Source organism: Lontra canadensis, unplaced genomic scaffold (assembly GCF_010015895.1).
Source record: "Lontra canadensis isolate GAN:19392208 unplaced genomic scaffold, GSC_riverotter_1.0 scaffold2, whole genome shotgun sequence".
Lineage (NCBI taxonomy): Eukaryota > Metazoa > Chordata > Mammalia > Carnivora > Mustelidae > Lontra > Lontra canadensis.
Genome location: NW_022630996.1, coordinates 21947998 through 21966611, shown reverse-complemented (window position 1 = coordinate 21966611; position 18614 = coordinate 21947998). Strand labels below are relative to the sequence as shown.

The 18614-nt window shown below is 41.6% G+C and overlaps 1 protein-coding gene across 2 annotated transcripts in view; it reads right to left on the bottom strand.

The window, feature by feature from the left end:
* FAM3C (FAM3 metabolism regulating signaling molecule C) overlaps positions 1-18378 on the bottom strand; it is a 51300-nt gene extending 32922 nt beyond the window's left edge. Inside the window, exons 1-3 of one of the 2 annotated variants that reach the window (XM_032870523.1) lie at positions 18188-18378; positions 5626-5680; positions 1474-1578 (exon numbers count right to left, since the gene is read on the bottom strand). In XM_032870523.1, coding sequence (XP_032726414.1) covers positions 1474-1578; positions 5626-5638 — 118 coding nt within the window. In that variant the 5' untranslated portion in view covers positions 5639-5680; positions 18188-18378. Of the gene's footprint in view, positions 1-1473; positions 1579-5625; positions 5681-17687; positions 17738-18187 lie in introns of those variants that run through there. The other variant, XM_032870531.1, reaches the window with a different exon arrangement.
* Positions 18379-18614: the final 236 nt, after the last annotated feature.

Here is an 18614-nt window from a genome sequence, read left to right as displayed (position 1 = left end):
TAGAGAGATAGATTTTTTTTTTTTTAGGCGGCGGACAGAGGGAGAAGAAGAGAGAGAATCTTAAGCAGGTACCATGCCCAGTGTGGAGCCTGACAGGGGGCTGGATCTCACGACCCTGAGATCATGACCTGAGCCAAAATCAAGAGTCAGACGCTTAACCAACTGAGCCACCCAGGCGCCCATCCCCCGCCCGGATACATTTTTAAATGGGTGTTGAAAAACAGATGGTTCAGGAGGAAAATAGCCAGTACACTGAGAGAAATGGTTCAAAATGGGGAATTCCATAATTGGAGATGAAAACTTACAAAAAAAGATGGACTGAAGGAGGATGACTGTGGTTTAACTATTTGAGAGCTCGTCAGTATGGAAGAGCACTCCAGGAGACAGAAGTTCAGTGCACTGATACTACTGGGGAGTATAAAAGACAGAATTCAGTGCAATATAAAAAGTACTTTTAAGTAGTTATTTCAGGAAAAGTCACCTGAAAATGTTTATACAGAAACTGATGATTACATAACAGAATTGTCTAAAGCCATGATACTCAGTATGTTATATATGAGTAGAAACCTCAGCATCACCTGGGAGCTTGTTAGAAATACAGACTCTCAGGCCCCATCCCAGACACTGAATCCAAGTCTGCATACCAAAATCCCAGGGAGATTCCTTTGATATTAAAGCTAGAGGACCACCGGTTCATGGGAGTCTTGAAACTAGATGTGAGAAGAAGTGAACGAGGTTTTGGGATCCTTTCCAAATACTAATTTATGGAAAGCAAAACTCACTATTCCAGAGATCTTAAAGTTGTTCCAACAGATTTCTGACTCATGGGTCAAAATACTGTTTCTAGGTTTCATATTCTCACTTTTCATGCATAATTTTTTAATACCTTAAACAATGCTTCAACCAAAGCTTATTCAAATGTTTCAAAAGTTAATTTCTTTTTCTAACTTAAGAATTTTATTTAAAAACTGAGTTAAAGTAGCTTACAATGGTATGTTTATAATATAGCATTAAATAAATTTGTAAAGAGAGAAAAATGATGCAGGAAGAAATAAAGGCAGGAAAGCAAGATGGATTTCTATGGCTGGCATTTAAAATGCATTATCATGACTCCACTTGCGAGCTGACAGCTAGATTTGGTTCCAAGTTTTCTAGCACCCGACTTGAATAGTGCGTGTTATCTTCCAGAATATTCATTTAGAATGCCATGATTAATGTCCTAGACATGAATGAAATAGACCCCATTAAATCTACTCAGAACGTTGAATATAAGATTCATGCTTTATACAGAATTAATTTTAAGACTTCCTATTGTATATTCTAGAATACTCTAATGGGTCACACCTATTGATATAATTACCTTTTCTTTTCTAGACAGACTAAACAGCAGAGTGACTCAAAGCTGATAACTGGTAAACATATATAGACCAATCAAAAGTAAGACTTAAGAAAGGCGGAAAAAATGGAACTTACCAAATAGATTTCCTAAACTTGCATCCATTTTTATTTCAAATACTTGAGAAATAACATAAAATGTCAGTAAAAATACTGCCACAGCTACCACCAACTTCGCAGCACCTAGAAAAGGGCAGAAATAATTCAGCATGAGCTTATGAGACCACACAACTTTTATTAATGCATTTTCATAAAAAATTTAAGTTTATAAAAAAATTTCTTAAAACTAATAAATTTTATCTATTGGATCTTAGTTTTACTGGAGTTACAACACAAACTGTACCAACCATCCACCAGGGTCAGGGATTTTCCTGATCAAATTATCAGATTGGCTAGCAGCCCAAACACAGGACTGCTTGACTCATCTGCCTAGTTTTCTCATGAAAAAAACAAAACCACACCACCACCACCACCACCAACAACAAACCAAACCTGCTATCAAGGGCTGGCTGACTACACCAAAGTACCATTGCAAATGGAAGACCATCACCAACTACGGTCTTAATCCTTTCCAAATTTAAAGGGCAATGCTCTACAGGGATAACGCAAAAACACTGGACATTGTGGAGCTGCCACGGCAACAACCATGATGCTAAGGAAGGAACTCTCGAGTGGAATAAAACAGGTTTACTGTCCTATCACCAAAACACCGGTCTCTTAGAGCCGACAAGTGCTCCCAGGATGGCGCACAAGGGTACCCTACCCATCCTTCTACTTAGCCTCCCCGAATCCCAGAGGACTTCATCTGGCACCTGTCACCTACGCTTCATAGTGCAATTACATGATACGCTCCATCAAGACACACCTGTAGACTTTCAGACCTTCCTATCTTTAACCATTTCTGAGCACCCTACAGAGTTAGCACTGCCCACTGCCAGCTAACTGACTGCTTAACAGGAACCGATGACTAGTCTTTTGCTCCCACAGCTAGGCAAATCTAGGAAAGAAAAAAAAAAAGTGTAAGACAGGAAAGGAAATGGAAAATGGCAGGGAAGAAACATCCTCCTCTTTCCCCTAGAATCGCAGAGCATCTCATTAGTTATTCAGGAACAATACTAATATTTGCCTGTACCATCTCCATTGCCCTCTCTTACCAAAAGTTTACTTTATATTGATCTAGAATAGGTAGGTGGGATCAACAGGCATCTCTCCACCTTTAAGGACACAAAAGCCCAGAGACCAGGCAACTGCACATGATAACAAATAACTCAGTAGCAGCAGAAGGCCCAGAATCCAGGGATCCTGACGGGGCCCGGTGCTTGGTACAGTATTCCGTTCTGACACCAAATTACCACATTCCCCTAAAACACTGCCGAAATTCAACTCAGTAGGTAAGGAAGAGTAAAGAAGGCCTGTATGTTCGTTCTAATTTCCTAACCCAAAACAACTAGGACTATATCCTTCAAGGAGCAGGCAGAGAATGGACTGCAGATGCTCGCCAAGGGCCAGTGACCACTGAGAAGTGCTGGTTTCACAGAGCTCCTTGTTTCTATTTAGAAACGCTCCAAAAACACAGAAATGAGACGGTGGGGAAGAAGCTCACTACTAACCGGATCAACCTCCGCACCTCCTGCTTCTGACCTTCTCCCCTCCAAAAACCACTTATTTTCAAGAGCAACTACAAGTTGCTTACATGTTTAGTGCAGAAAAGAGCAGAATACCAACAGGCTTTGAGCTCTTACCCCCAAGGATCTAGCAGAGTGCCTGGACACGGTCGCACCAAGTGTTTGCTTAACAGATGAATGGTGAGAGGTGACACATTCCTTCATGATCACTTAAGACCAAAGGCTTGAAGACTGTGTATCACATGACAGTCTTCACCACTCACTTCCTAGCAATCACGAGCATGTGCAACCAAAGATAACTTTTCCCTGTCCCTTACAGCAAATACATGAAACCATTACTGTTTAAGATTAAAATATTAAAATGAATAAAATATCAAGGTTATAATACATCAAAGTTTAGACTAAATTCAATACCAAGTGAGACCTGAGCCTACACTAGACAAGCTATATACACCACAGACATCAGATACACGCACACGTACATATACACATCCGCGTATACCACACACACACACACACACCATTTATTGCGTGCCTTCCATAGAGCTAAATGCTATATAAGCACAATCGCAGTTACACAGCTTTTCAAGGTATCATTTTTATTTTACAGAAAAGAAATCAAGGCTGAAAATTTTTAGGTCACTTGCCTAAGGTCACATACCTAGTTAGTAGCGGAAGGGAGTCTTCAACCAAGACCTAGTCACTGACAACAGACTATCAGAGGAACTAGGAGGATATAAAAGCTCTAAGGCAGGGAGAAGTTAGAGATGGAGAAATGTGCTGGTAACAGAATAAACAGATAGTCCCAGAGAGGAGCAGGCAGGTGAAGACTAGCACAGACTAGCACCTCCATACTGGTAGAGTTCTAGAACTTCCGTTACATAGAGGTCTCCTCCAGAGCTAGTTACCATCCAACTCTGGACATAAAGGGGCCTGACCATACCACACCACAGTCCCCCCATTCTTAACTTTCTGTAAGATTCTCTCTTCCTTCTAGCCATGGACTGCACTAATCTGAGTGTATCCCTATTTTTCACAAACCAAAAAGCATACTCTTTAGACACTGTTGCCTTACTGTAAAAATAAAGGCTATAGGAATATTTCAAAGCAACCAAATTTTCTTAAATTAGAAGAGATTAATCACACTAAAGCCAATAAATTAACAGCTAATCTTCTCTCTCTGCTCATCAAAACCAATCCCTTCAAGACCTACACTAGGAATAGTGCCAAACATAAAATAAGTACTCAGTGAATAATTATTTATCAATTAACCTTGGAATTAATTGCCAGAATTGGAGAAATGAACCAAATGAAAATTTAACTTCAACAAGAATGAATGTAGAATTACATGAGGAAGAGAAAACTTGCTTTATTTCAATCACCATGTTTAATTAATGTACTTTTAAAAAATAATGTGGAGACATGTGATCATCAATAGTCAGTCTTGCCGTATTCGAAGATCATTAAAAAAAAAAAAGACACTGTAATACATTTTTTAAACCAAAAACAAGCTTTTAGTTTCTGGGAATATTTTCCTTCAACAATTGAAGAGCTACTCAAAAAAGGATAGTTTTGTAAGTTCATGACCAAAGGGTCCAGATTTATAAATCTCCACAAGGCCGTCTATGAACCCGGGTATCTCTGCTTAATGAGCATGATGCTGGATCACCTGCACCTGATTCTACAAAAGGATGGAAGCACACAGCCTCATTTGTTCACTCACCCCGACTTTAGAGACTTCTAAGAGATGCTCCCCCCATAGGAAAATAACTTGGCTTGCTGGTAAGAAGATGATAATTACAAGAAAGACTATCTCGCTTTTGAGAAATTACAAGTTACCTTCTATGTTGGCAAAACATGTAGTAGAAATTTCTAGGTAAAGTGTGCCTTTCCTCTAGGGTCTTGGCTGTGCTGAAGGACAGGCAGGGCCGGGAGAACATACACTTTTCCATGATCAAGGCAGGAAGAGGTCATCAGCCTCTCCCGTTATTTATGCATCTTTTTATAATGTTTAAAGATAGTTACCTTAATACTATGAACATCAAGCTGTGTTTTGCAATGTCCTCAATATGCTGCCTAAGGAACAGATAGATGTTCTTACACATAACCTCCCTTATGCAGACTGAACTCGAACCAGCAAATATTCCCTTAAGCAAACATACATTTTACTGAATTGTTCACGTACACTAGTTTCTATTTAAGTACATACATAAAAAAGATGTAGGCTTTTAAACTTCATGACTTCTTTCTCTCAAAAAGCTAGAATTTAGCAAAACCAAAAATCAGTCTCACTAGGTTGTCAAAATTATTATTTATACGGGCATTTTATTCTATTAGGCAAATAAACTTAATGTGCAAATACACACACATTAAAGCCATAACTTAAAAAAATTTTGTATACTTTTCACAGAAGTTTGTCCAATTTGTGCTGTATTGACTACATAAAAAAGGAGGTGAAGTAGTGATTTAGTCTGTTATATATATCAGCTTTGTCTTAATATAATAAAATAATCTTAGAAAAAGATTATTTACTCCCTCCATTAGCCATTTAAATAAACAAGTTATGCAAAAAATAAAACTTTTTCTACTGAATTAAATATCTTACCTGCTACCCTCATGTTTCGTTTTTCAGTCTATGGCACTTTTCATTAAACAACCTCCTAAAATCAAAAGAAAAGGCAAACATCATTAGGTCTAGAATGAGCATTCCTGCCTAAGATTGAGTTGGATTTGAAGTATATATAATAAACTAATTAGACAAATGTCATGACATTTCTAAGTTTTCTACCAGTATGGACACGGGGCCTGGTTCCTTCCACTGGGACACAAAGCTCCTGAGAGCGGGGTCCGTGTTTTATACCGTTGTGTCTCTAGCTCCCTAACTTCGGCGAAGAGCTGTGAGAAGTCCTGCCATCAAGCATGTGAATGGAAGATAATGCCCCTTATTACTCTCGGTGATTTTGCACTTATAAGGAACTTTTGATACTGAGTCCCAGACTTCCAGTTTGCAGGTGAGGTCCAAAGAGGTGATGCTGCTCATCTAGGCGTGGAACACATTACTGGAAGAAATGGGGCCGGGACACAGGTCTGCTGGCTCCCCCCCTCAGGCTCGCCCCAGTCTACGATGCTACTTCATTTTTCGTACAACAGAAGTCAGGGGCACAATGACAAGGACTTTACAGCAAAGGTTTATTTTAATACCAGGATCCTTTTCCTCTTCATGGTTTCAATTTAAGTTTGTAAAAGAATATATTCAAAAGTACAGGATTACAATTTTAAATATTCTGGTAATTACCATTATTGACAGTGTATGCTACACATCAAATAAAGAAACTATTCTCTAATATTATTCTATGAACAACAAGAAATAGATGCTGGAAAAAAAAAATCTTTGTATATGTGTGTTTCCCTCCTAGGAAGTAACTCCAGATAGGTGAAATTTTAAAAAGAAAACGAAAAAGCAAGTGAATGAGTTTGACAGGAAATTCATGCTCAGGTTTAACTAGACAGCGGTCTCTCTCGGTCTACTCCACCTACCCGTACAGGAGAGGAATTCAAAAGAAAGTTTCGATGAATGAATCTGATACCTTTGTTTTAGACTGATTGTATTTGATACTGATGTTCCAATGTTGATGCCTGATCTAGTAATTCACAAAATGTTTTAAATAAGAATAGCAGCGCATCCCTGAAGGGCACAGAAAGGGAGTGAGACACCCAGTTTGTTCATTCGCCAGTAAGAGACAGGCCAGGGTGGGGGTGGTGAGCACTCAGGGGCCAGTACTCTTAGGAGAGCTCCCTTCTTCTGCCCAATTTACCCTCAAGAAAATACCAACATTTAAACTAACAGCGAACGCAGCATTATTGATTTCTTTTCCTCTGTTAGTTATCTGAACAGAATACGAAAAGCCAGTATTATCGACCTATTTATGCTAACTACTTATCCACAGGCTAGGGAAATACTAAAAGAAAACAAGAGATACTAAAGTACCTGCAAGTCTTCACATAAAAGCAGAAAAGAAAAAAAAAAATCCTTGGCTTTTCAAATGAAATCCCTGACTGGTTTCAAATTCTCCTTTGACTTCCAGCAAAATGGAACACTACGTTCACAACACACACAGAACTTTCCTTCCAGTTAATCTTCCAAAATAACTTCGCTCTTATCTGAATGGGGCCTAGAAAAGTTTTCTGGAAGCAGGACAAGCGGTTGGCCAGAGGCACGCTGTTCTTTTTCACTCTTTCCATTCCCTGCTGAGGCTACACCCTGTACCCTGCGGCGAGGGCCTCACCAGCCCGCGCCCTAACCACACTGTCCCGCTGGCCCGCTTCTACACTGATACTGAGAGGACCACGAAAAGCAACTAGAAATGACTAGAGGAATTCATGCTTTCCACTAATTTCTGAGAGAACATTTCATAAAATCTCTAAATTAAAATCTCATAAAATCTCAGCCATAACATATTTTTAATTCGTTTGCTTACGACAAATTCATGATGCAAGAGTGCAGATCAGCCAGCATAAGGGAAAAGTACTGGATATATCTGAGAGCAAATCAAGGAACATGTTCACAGCATGCTAATACCAAGTCATTCCTAACTTGTCTTCTCAGGAGGACATTTAAAAACAAAGACAATCATTACATATAATCATCTCAAGGAGAAAAAAGCAGGAATTTAGTGGAATATACTTGGCATAAACCTCAGGCTGAACCTCCAGTGATCAAGCAGGGATAAAACAGCTTCACAGAAAATTAACACAACAGCAAAAGGATAAAAAGTCCTTCGCTAGAAATTCACATTTCTTTAATCCATAAGCAACAGGTGAAAGAATTTATAGGTTTTCTTTAAATTTATAGGTTTTCATTAAAAATTAGAGCTATTGGGGCACCTGGGTGGCTCAGCGGGTTAAAGCCTCTGCCTTCAGCTCAGGTCATGATCCCAGAGTCCTCTGGGCTCTCTGCTCAGAGGGGAGCCTGTTTCCCACCCCACCCTGCCTGCCTCTCAGCCTACTTGTGATCTCTGTCTGTCAAATAAATAAAATAAAATCTTAAAAAAAAAAAAAAATTAGAGCTATTTTCCAAACCAGAATACTGGTGGCAGGAAGAGCACTCGCAGGATACACTAAAAAAAGGAACAAAACCCAAAAAACCTTTGATAGTACCTTTGCTGCCCAAGAGTATAGCATCAGTCAAAACAAATTTCAGTGTTTAAAATAAATGTTCAAACCCTATCAGGTTGCTAATATGTAGAAGTGCACAATCACCTGAGAGTCCACTGCAAGGATGGGCCATCACGGTGCCCCGGGCCAACGGAATAACGGAATAGTAAGTCTGCCACCCAGACTACAGAACAGGTCCCACATTAGGATCTCAGACCGAAATCCTGAATTTCTTTGAATTCCTTGTCATTTAAACATTTCCTTTAACCCACCGACCGACTTTGCTCTAATCTGGTCAAGTTTTATTAAAATGAGGCCTGCATCAACAGGCCTCGGCCTAGAATCAATCAATTTGAGGACAACAGATAAAAACACAAGCCAAGTGATACTTTCATTCTCTCCTTGAGAAGGAGACTTGAATTACAACAGATGAATGACAAGGCCATTTTATATCAATAAATTAAGCCATAAAAGCAATTATTCACCAGGAGGGGAAGGTCTTGCCAATTAAAATAAACTAGGTAAAAATGCATTCGGCAGTGTTTTTTGTACACATGCTTATTTTATGTAATCTTTCCAGGAGACCGCTAGGTGTAGTGTGTTTCGATGGCATTAGAGATGAGGTCAAGGGATTGGTCTCAAGTCACACGAAGGCTGAGTAAGAAGCTGATACCACAAACACGCTTCTCACACCTCAGCCGCTTGCTGACATGCTCTAATAGAAGCGACTTGTTGTCAAAATTCCACGCCTATCAATGTGGCTTTTGCAAACTGCTCTGGGAATTGCCAACCTGTGCTGCTAACTAGCCACTCCAGAGATGCGACATTCATCAGAATGATTAAGCACATGTGTGAGATCACCCCTTGAAGACAGAAAGAAGAAAATGAAGCACACAGAAACACCCACTGATGTCGTACTAACAAACGACAATCAACTAAACTGGGACAAAGTACTCTAAGTCATTCTCCACAAACACAAAGAAACTATCCCTTAATCCAACCCAACTTTAACTCGGTTCTGGTCAAATGGCAACGTCACAGACACCAATGAGGGAAGTTCAGATGACTGTTAACACTCACGTGAACTAGAGCTTTTCAAGAGGACAGAGAAAAACAAAGGTCAGGGTAAGCAGACAGACAGAAGTATATTTAGGCCCTGGGATGGCTAATTGTTTGTGTCAACTTGACTGGGCCATGGAACACCCAGATATCTGCTCAACGTTATTGTGGGATTGTCTGTGAGGGTGTTTCTGGCTGAGCCTGATACCTGAGTAAAGCAGTTCACTCTCCCCAGTAAAAATGGGCCTCATCCAATTGGCTTCCTGAACAGAACCCAAAAATCTGAGTAGGGGGGAATTTGCTCTCTGCTCACAGTCTGCTACCTGGAACATCATCCTCAGTGGCCTTTGAATGGGGACCAAAACTTACACACCAGCTCTCCCGGTTCTCTGGATGGAGGAATGTCATTGGCTCCCCAACCTGCCAGGGACTTCTCAGCCTCCACAACCCAACCAAGGCAGCGAATTCCTTATGATTACCCATCAATCTCAGATACCGTATCTCCTCTCAGTGCAGTATCTCTAGAGAACCCAGACCGACCACAGGCTTGCTCTAAATCACACCACAGGAGATTACATTTTCAGTCCTAGAGCAGTTAAAGAGGGAAATGAGCAAACCCTGAAAACAAAAGTACTCTACACCTAAAGGGGGGGGTATTCTCATGTAGTTTGCAAAGAGAAGTATGGCGTTAAATATAATTTGAAAAAATAATGCCTCCATTTATGCAAACAAAACAGAGCAAATGTTGGCAAACGTTTTCTGTAAAAGGGCCAGGCAGTAAATATTTTAGATTTTGTGCCCCATACATACAGTCCCCATAGCAACTCCTCTGTTCTGCGGTTGCAGCTGCAAAGCAACCACAGACATATGGAACCAAATGGGCCCACTGTGTTACAATAAAACTTTATGAATACTGAAATTTGAATTTCGTAAAGTTTTCAAGTTACCAAATAATACTTTCCTTTTGACTTTTTTCCCCAATCACTTAAAAACTTAAAAACCTATCTTGGCTCATGAGCCACAGTGACCCATGGGTGGTAATCGGACAACCCGAGACCGAGAAATCAAAAATAAAATTTAAACTAAAAACAAAGTTTTAAAATAGACCTTGCTCTACTATTCCAACATTTCTGGCAGGGTTATTTGCAGGACACAAGTGCCACAACGCTTCTATTCGTCCTCTTGGAAGTACTACTTGAGCTGCAGGACAGACAACCAGCCTCAATTCTGTGATCTGTACGCATCCGCCATACATTTTCACACTCATGCTGCTCTCCAGGGGAAGAAGCATAAACTCTATGAGGAACACAATGGAGCTTCTTCAAAGGGAAGGAAAAAAATCCTTCCCCTCCTATATATGAAGCAATCCATCCAACAGTAAAGACAGGTAGAATCTAGACTCTAGAATGTTTTCCAAAGCAATCCCAGCAGGTATAAATAAAGAAATGGATAAAAGTGAATGTTATTACAACCCATTTCATTAACTGTAAAATTAATGTTGTGAGGGAAACGGACACTACTCTTTTCTTTACATAGGTATTTAAAAGGGGTTATTTTTGTGATAGGCTTAAAGGGGGGTTATATGTATCAGATATCTGATCAACTTTTAAAATTGCAAATATTAAGCTCTCAAAAATCTTTACGTTAAAAAACAACAACAAACTATCACTCCAGTAGCTGCAGACTCCCATCAAGTCCCCTTTCTCACCGCAGACTCTCCCTTGTCAGGCTGGAAACATTTTTGAAATAACAGAATGAAGAGTGGGGAGAAGACTGAATTCATTTGAAAGAACCAGGACATTTAAAAACTGATTATGATATATGAGCTGCTCTCATTGTTATAAATATTATGAATTTAATAGAATTTGGTGTTATTAACACTAAATAGTTAATTTTTTAAAAATCCAATTACTAAGTTAAGAGAGTATTTCAGTACTAGTAGGCCTCTCTTGATTCTCAACCCTAGAAAATGCAGCCAATTAAAAGAATCTTCCACTTTAACATCCACACGTTACACACCTTTTACACACTGGGTAGGTATAACCTGGTAATAAAGAAATTTTTTTTCTTTTGCTTTGAGAGAGAGGTGCATGCAAGCAGGAGTAGGGGAGAGGGGCAGAGGCAGAGAGAGAGAATCTTAAGCAGGCTCCAAGCTCAGTGCAGAGCCTACCACAGGGCTCGATCTCACGAACCTGAGATCATGACCTGAGCAGCAATCAAGAGTCGGACACTTAACCGACTTGGCCAGCCAGGCACCCCTCAAGGAAAAAAATTTTAAGTGACTACCTAACAAATAGAAAAGTATCCCAGGTTTTTAAAGCACCAAACTAACCTTCCTTCGACTAGAAGAAAAAAGGAGCAAAAAATCAACATACCTTTTTCTTTGGGAATGGGAAGAGGAGATCTGCATGGATTCTATAATGTCAAGAACAACCACGTTTTCAGACGATCACTGAGGAAAAACATGAATGTAACTACTCCTTCTGCAAAGGGGCTTTCAAAAAGGTGAGACTACAGCAACAGACCAGAAACTGAAATAATGGCTCAATCGAACCAATAAAAAAGTCTTTTGGAATGGAATTTTAATTTCCTACTGAAAACTTTGCGAAGAGAGGGATATAATCTATGCCTAGATTTCTTACATTATTTCAACTACCATCAACTGGCTTTTCTTATTTTGTAATTCATCATATTCAAATTACACTAAAAGAGGATTAGTATCTAATTATGGCTAAGAAACAAACAATTAAAAGTATGCTATGAAAAAGCACAAATGAGCCAGTTGTAACTCCCCTTTAGAATGCTAACCAGAGCCTAATATGAAGCATACTGGGATTGTTCTGGGTGAATTCTGCTTTCCTCCACAGTCCACCGTAAGCAACTGTACCTTGTTTTTATTTGGTTCTCCTGGCAGGGAGTAGAGAGAGCAACCCTCTGAAAACTACGTGATCTACAGCAGCTAGATAAGATGCCTTTCTTCTAAGAATGAAATACGGCATAGTATAAATATCAACCTGTCTTTCCACTTACTAAAGCGAAAGGGCGGGGTGCCTGGCTGGCTCAGTGGGTTAAGCCTCTGCCTTTGGCTCAGGTCATGATCTCAGGGTCCTGGGATCGAGTCCTGCATCGGGCTCTCTGTTCAGCAGGGAGTCTGCTTCCCACTCTCTCTCTCTGCCTGCCTCTCTATTTGTGATCTCTCTCTCTCCGTGTCAAATAAACAAAATCTTTTAAAAAAAAAAAAATGGTGAAAGGGCCCTGCAAAGTAATATCAGGCAGGTGCCTCTCCTAGACCAACTTCACCCCAAAGACGGAGGGAGAAGCAACCATACTTGGCAGACCACCCACGCTACTTCCCAAGAGCAGACATATTTCAACATGATTCATCCCAACGTTAAGAACTCCCTAGGACAACTCCTTCAACCAAGGTGAATTAGCTAGAGACCTAAAGTTCTTACCTCTTCAGAACTCTGAGGTATCAGATTTCGGAAATATTTCAGTGGTTCAACAAGCTTTTAAAACAGGTTTTCTGTGAATACTTTGGGTGATTAAAAACTGAATGGACACGTGTTCTGCTTCCCCTCCCAAATCTAACAGGGCTAACCGACTTCTTCCTGACAAAAATATTTCCTTTTCGAAGATGATACCACTGAAGGAAGCACCGCGTGGGGCTGTTCTTCGGTGAATTCTCATTAGCGGAGAAAGAGTTGTTCGAACCCACAGGCACTGTCACTCAGTACCTCATACGCCATGAAGGCACTTCTTGGGCTGGCAGCCAGGGTCCAGGTTTTCTCAGAGAAAAAGTGCTGTTTACTCGGATTATTACCACGATACCCTGTAACCACTCAAGACAGGACAGTGGATGGCTGGTATACAAGGATATTACCAGCTGCCGGCATTAATGAGGGGCAGGGACTCTAACAGAAAAAGGAAATAAAAAAGAAATCAAACAATCAAGCCACCCATGATGTCAACGTGACATTACGTTAATATCTCAGTGAACTGTAATTACAAAATGGAAATCACTGATGTACCAGGAAACCAGAAATAAGACTTCTGTCTGAACTGAACTACCAACATATAAATGGACTGGAAATGGATAGGGGGAAAATGATACGGGGCCATACTGGAGTGCATTACACCCTTCCATCCAGCTAGCCTGCCTTTTAAAACAAGTCATCAGTATAATCTTCATTACAGATAAATGCCAGGTAAGGACACCTTACATTAAATTGTATTGTAAACAAATACTTTACGTGGTAAAAGATCTGAAGAAATGCTACACTGTAATTCTTGTATTTCATGGCTTCTATGACTCATACTAATCATTTACTTTAACAGGGGCCTGTGGTTCCTGGGGCACCTGAGATGATTTTATTGATTCCGAGGTACACACTACTTCCCTCATTATAACATATCTTAAACTGGGATGAGGTTTACAACCACATTTTCCCCCACAGTAGTATATAAAATAATGGTGTACCTTACAAATATCTTAGGCTCAATGAAACAGCATATCTGCTTCTTTGAAGCCTTAACTACAATGTAACTCACAGCATGGACGCCACCATTATTGGTGGGCTTTTTAAAATGCAAATTCCTGAGCCCAGAATCCCTAGGAGGATTAAAACTCCTACATGTTAATGAGCTCCCCAGGTGGTTCTCACTCTCACTTGGATCTGAGAACTTCAGATCTACAGTACAGCAACCCAAACACACAGAGAAGTCTGGAGATGGGAGCAGGGGGTGAGGCAGATCTAGGCCACAAAAGCCCAAAGGTAAAACTCATAAAACAAGAATTTCATTCTTTCCTTAACAATGAATGGAAATCAGCCTGACTCTGGGCCAGGTCTCCTGTTGGGGTGAGGAGGGAAAGGGGGGCAGTGAATAAATCTGGAGATAATGTACTGAGGAATAGAGCAAAGAGAACTCTCCTTTGCAATGGTTACAACGGTATTAGATTCAAAATTACCCAAATGTTTTCTTGCAGTTTCTCCTCACCTACCAAAGCAGAATTTTGCTTAAAAAGCTATAATCCAGTGGAAAAAATTAAACAGTGATCAGATTTCTGTAACTGAGAGCACCAACATGCCAAATACAGAAAACAAAATGACATTTAGTTCTGCCAGCTCCCTCAGAGTTCTACAACTGTGGATTAAACAGCTGTAAAGTAAACCACTTAATCCTACACCTTACCATCCCAGAAAAGAAAGATGGACAGACAGAAACAGGTATCATTGAAAACAATGGCAGAAATAAAAACGAAATACATTTTAACTGTAAGAAGTTCCACATATGTAGGGTAAAGAAGTGTCCAGGTCACAAACTGCAACAACAAAAAAGATTAGAGAAAGGCACAGATTTCCACACAGTGTAACTATCTTCATCTCCTAAAACTATTTTACATTGTATCGGATGAGAAGTCACAAGTTCCTATTCTGAATGAATGTTTAAGAATTCCCCCACAGAGCTGCTGTACTGATGGTCTTTATTTTTTTTTTTAAGATTTTATTTATTTATTTGACAGAGAGATCACAAGTAGGCAGAGAGGCAGGCAGAGAGAGAGGGGGAAGCAGGCTCCCTGCTAAGCAGAGAGCCAGATGTGGGGCTCCATCCCAGGACCCTTAGATCATGACCTGAGCCAAAGGCAGAGGCTTAACCCACTAAGGCACCCAGGGAGCCCCTAAAACTGTCTTTAAATAGTCTGCGAATTTCACTGACCCAGAGCAGACATAGTGCTGTCGGTCAAACCTTCCACGTGAAGAAATGGAGGAGCAGAGCCTTTCTGTCTGTCCTGGACGGTGCACCATTTCTACCACAAAAGCTGAATGACAGCAGTCATTTGCAAAGAGGTAGTAAGAAGCTTCTGGAGTAAAAGTTCCTGAACCAAGGAAGAAGTCCATCTTTGTTCATCCTTCAAAACACACTGAATGATCACTTAGTTGTAGATACTGAATGGTATCGATAATATGCCTGATACCATACTGTGCCTTAAGTCGTGTAGAACTGGTGATGAAAATCAATTCAGGAACTGACTCCCTGCTACAGATGTCAGCCTAACTTTTTCTCCCCAGCACACAAAAACTCACCAGGGGCCATCAATGGATGAATGAATGAACAAAATGTGGACTGCATCCATACGTGGGATATCATTTAATCATAATGTGAATGAAGTACTCTTCCATGCTGTCCTACGGACATCATGCTAAGTCAAAGAACCTAGACCTGAGAGAGCACACCTTGTAGGCCTCCATTTATATGAAATATGCAGAACAGGTAAATCCACAGGGACAGAAAGCAGACTCGTGGTTGCCGGGGGCTCAAGGGAAGGGGGAATGGAGAGTAATTGTTTAATGGATATGAGGTCTCCTTCCAGAATGATGAAGTGTTTTTGAGCTAAACAGAGATGATGCCAGCACACCACTGTGAATGTACTAAATGCCGCTGAACTGTACACCTTAACATGGTGAATTTTATGCTGAATGAATTTCCTAAAGAAGGAAATCGGGAAAAAAACAAAAACAAAAAAACCTGACCAGAGTAAGACTAGAAAAATCATAAAGAGTAGATGAAAAATTAATTGGATTAGAAATCAGGGAAATATAAGTCATCTTAGAATAGCTTCAATCAAATGGAGGAGGCCAATGAAAAAGAGAATGAAAGAATACCAGTGGGTATGCAGTGGAAACTTAGAAGAACTGGAACATTTAATTTCCTCCTCTGAGAGAAAGTCAGCTGACTGTATTTTAGAAGCTGAATAGAAGTCACGAAACCTCTTAAAGTTTAAATATCTTGGGAATCTTGCTCAATCTCCCCAAATTAAGAAAATAAGGCTCTGTGTGGAATTAAATAATTTGGTCAATGCCATTTATGAAGCAGCTAAACGCAGAACTATGGCTTAAAATCCAGATGTGTGATCCGAAAGACAGGAATCTTTCTGGACTAAGTACAAAACAAATGTTTGCTACTGTACTAAGTTCTGAACTAGCTGGACTTTTATGAGACCTAGGGCCAAAATTTATTGATTCCTGGGTCTTGCACCTTTCAGCTTTAAGAAATGGGTATAAAAATGAAGAAAAAAAAAAAAAGAGAGAGTGAGAGAGAAAGACTCACTGTCTCAAAGAATATAGCTTTATGAAGGCCCGGCCTATCTTGTTCATAGTATCCATGATACCTATAACTGGCACATAGGAGGTACTTCAATATTTTTAAATGAATTTTTGAACACTAACGCTCACCATTTAAGATTTAAAATAGGTGGTCAAAAAAAAAAAAAAAAAGACTCGGATAATCCAAAACTGAGACAACCACTTTTTGCCATTCAACAATCTCTTGCCCCTCTCTCAAATTACCTTTCCTTGTTAATGTATCTTCATCAACTATTAAATATTAATTACCAACACTTAAGGTAGCAATCCAAATTTTGTAATTATAACAAAATAACAAAATATCTTGAAAGCCACTTTAACCCAGTGGTGCTCAGTCTTATTTTGATTCCCTTTTGAAACACAAGTGCCCTCCCAACCATGGGGATTTTTGAGGAATGTGGCCTGTGGCCTTTTTAAAAAGCCTCATTTGTGTTCGATTTTAAAAGATCCCAGGTTGAGAATCACTGCATTGGACTCTACATTTCTCACTATCAAGAAATGCTAATCTTTAGCGAGCTGAGAACACACTACATAGAATTTGTGAAAGAAAGCTTCTAACACCTGTACAAAGGGGGGCGGGGTGGTGGTAAGTTCGGTAAACAGCTAGAGAACTCAAGAGACTGGGGGCCTTTTGAAAGAGATACGATTAATGATATGACCTGAACTGATGCCAAGAGCATAAGCTATTAACTTTATTTTCTAAGTTAAACGGAGATCTCTTTGTACTACATGATGCACTGTACAAATATTAGCAACGTTTCCAAAAACTTGGTAAATCTGACAGTAAACCCCTAAACCTTCAAGGCAGTCAAAGGTCCAAGGGGTCTGGCATCTTCTGTCACCATCAACCTTTACTTAACCTCTAGAGTTCACATTTTCATGTGTAAAAATAAGAAAGATAAAAGAACTCTGGCTGGTGAGAATAAATGTGCATATGAAAGCATATAGCACAGTGCCCAGTAAGCAATATAATACTACCTAGTATCCTATCTTGTATCCATATATTTCTGATTTAAGAAAATAAAAACAAAAGGTTGCATCGATTAGACAGCAGCTCTGTATTTTATGAAACTTAAAAAGAGTGGGATCGGGGAGAAGATGAAGGAACACAGCTCAACCTCAAATCATCAATGTGTCATTTATATTATTTAGATCTAGGGTCCCTAACCGTGGTACAGAGTAGAGAATTTTGAGGAGAGTAGCCAAAAAAAAAAAAAAAAAAAAAAATGGGGAAGAAAAAGAAAGAAGGAACAGTACACAATGACAGCGAATATCCATGAGCTGGATGAATTTTAAAAATGAGAAGTACCTCCAGTTTAGGAGACGCTCAAACTTTACAAGTGAGCCAAGACGGCCCTCCACAGAGTACCACTGCAACACCAGTTCACCGCCGCCTCTGTAGAGCCCTGGGCCCGGGTTTCCGACGGCGAGCCGGGGCCCCCCGGCAGGGCGCGAACCCAGGTGCAGCCGGGCCGGGGCGCCCAGCGGAGCGCCAGGTGCAGGCGCCGCCCCGCCCTCCGCGGACCGGGGCAGGGAGACAGCGAGCTGGGGATGCACCGGCGGGGCGGCGGCCCGAATCCCGGCCAACAGCACTCCGGGGGCCCCGGTCCTACCTGCGCCCGCCCCCGCCCCCCCCCCCGCGGGATGCGCCACGACGACCCGGGCGCGCGCTCCGGGGCCCGCCCCCAGCCGGCGGTGGCCGCGCGAGCGGAGGATGAAGGTGACGGTGGGTCCCCGACTCCCCCCCAGATGCCCACCATCCCTCCCCGCCCTCCGCCGCGGCTCCCTCCGCCTCCCCGTCCGTCTCACCGGCCTCGCGCCTGTCTTCCGGCCTCTGAGCGGTCAGTCCTGCCGGAGGCCGACGGAACCCGCCGCCGCCGCCTCCTGCTCCCTCCTCCGCTTTCTCCCGGGCTCCTCCGGCTTCCCCTCACCCCTGCGAGTGGCCTGGAGGAAGCCAGCTCGCCACTGGGCCTCCTCCCCGCTTCCCCGCCGCGACCAATGGGCCCCCGCCGCCGGGAAGCCGCGCCCGCCCCCTGGCGGTGGAGGACTGAAGCGGGCGCCCGGCCGGCGGGCGGGAAGGGCCGGAGAGCGAAGGGAGGGGTCGGCCCGCGGGTCCCCGGCCTGCGCTGCGCTGTCTGCGCTTGCCACGTGGGTGCAGCAGCGGCGGCGGTTGGCGGCGGCTAACGCCCGGGAGTGGGGAAAAGGCGTCACGCCCCCCTTCCCCTTGTGCGCATAC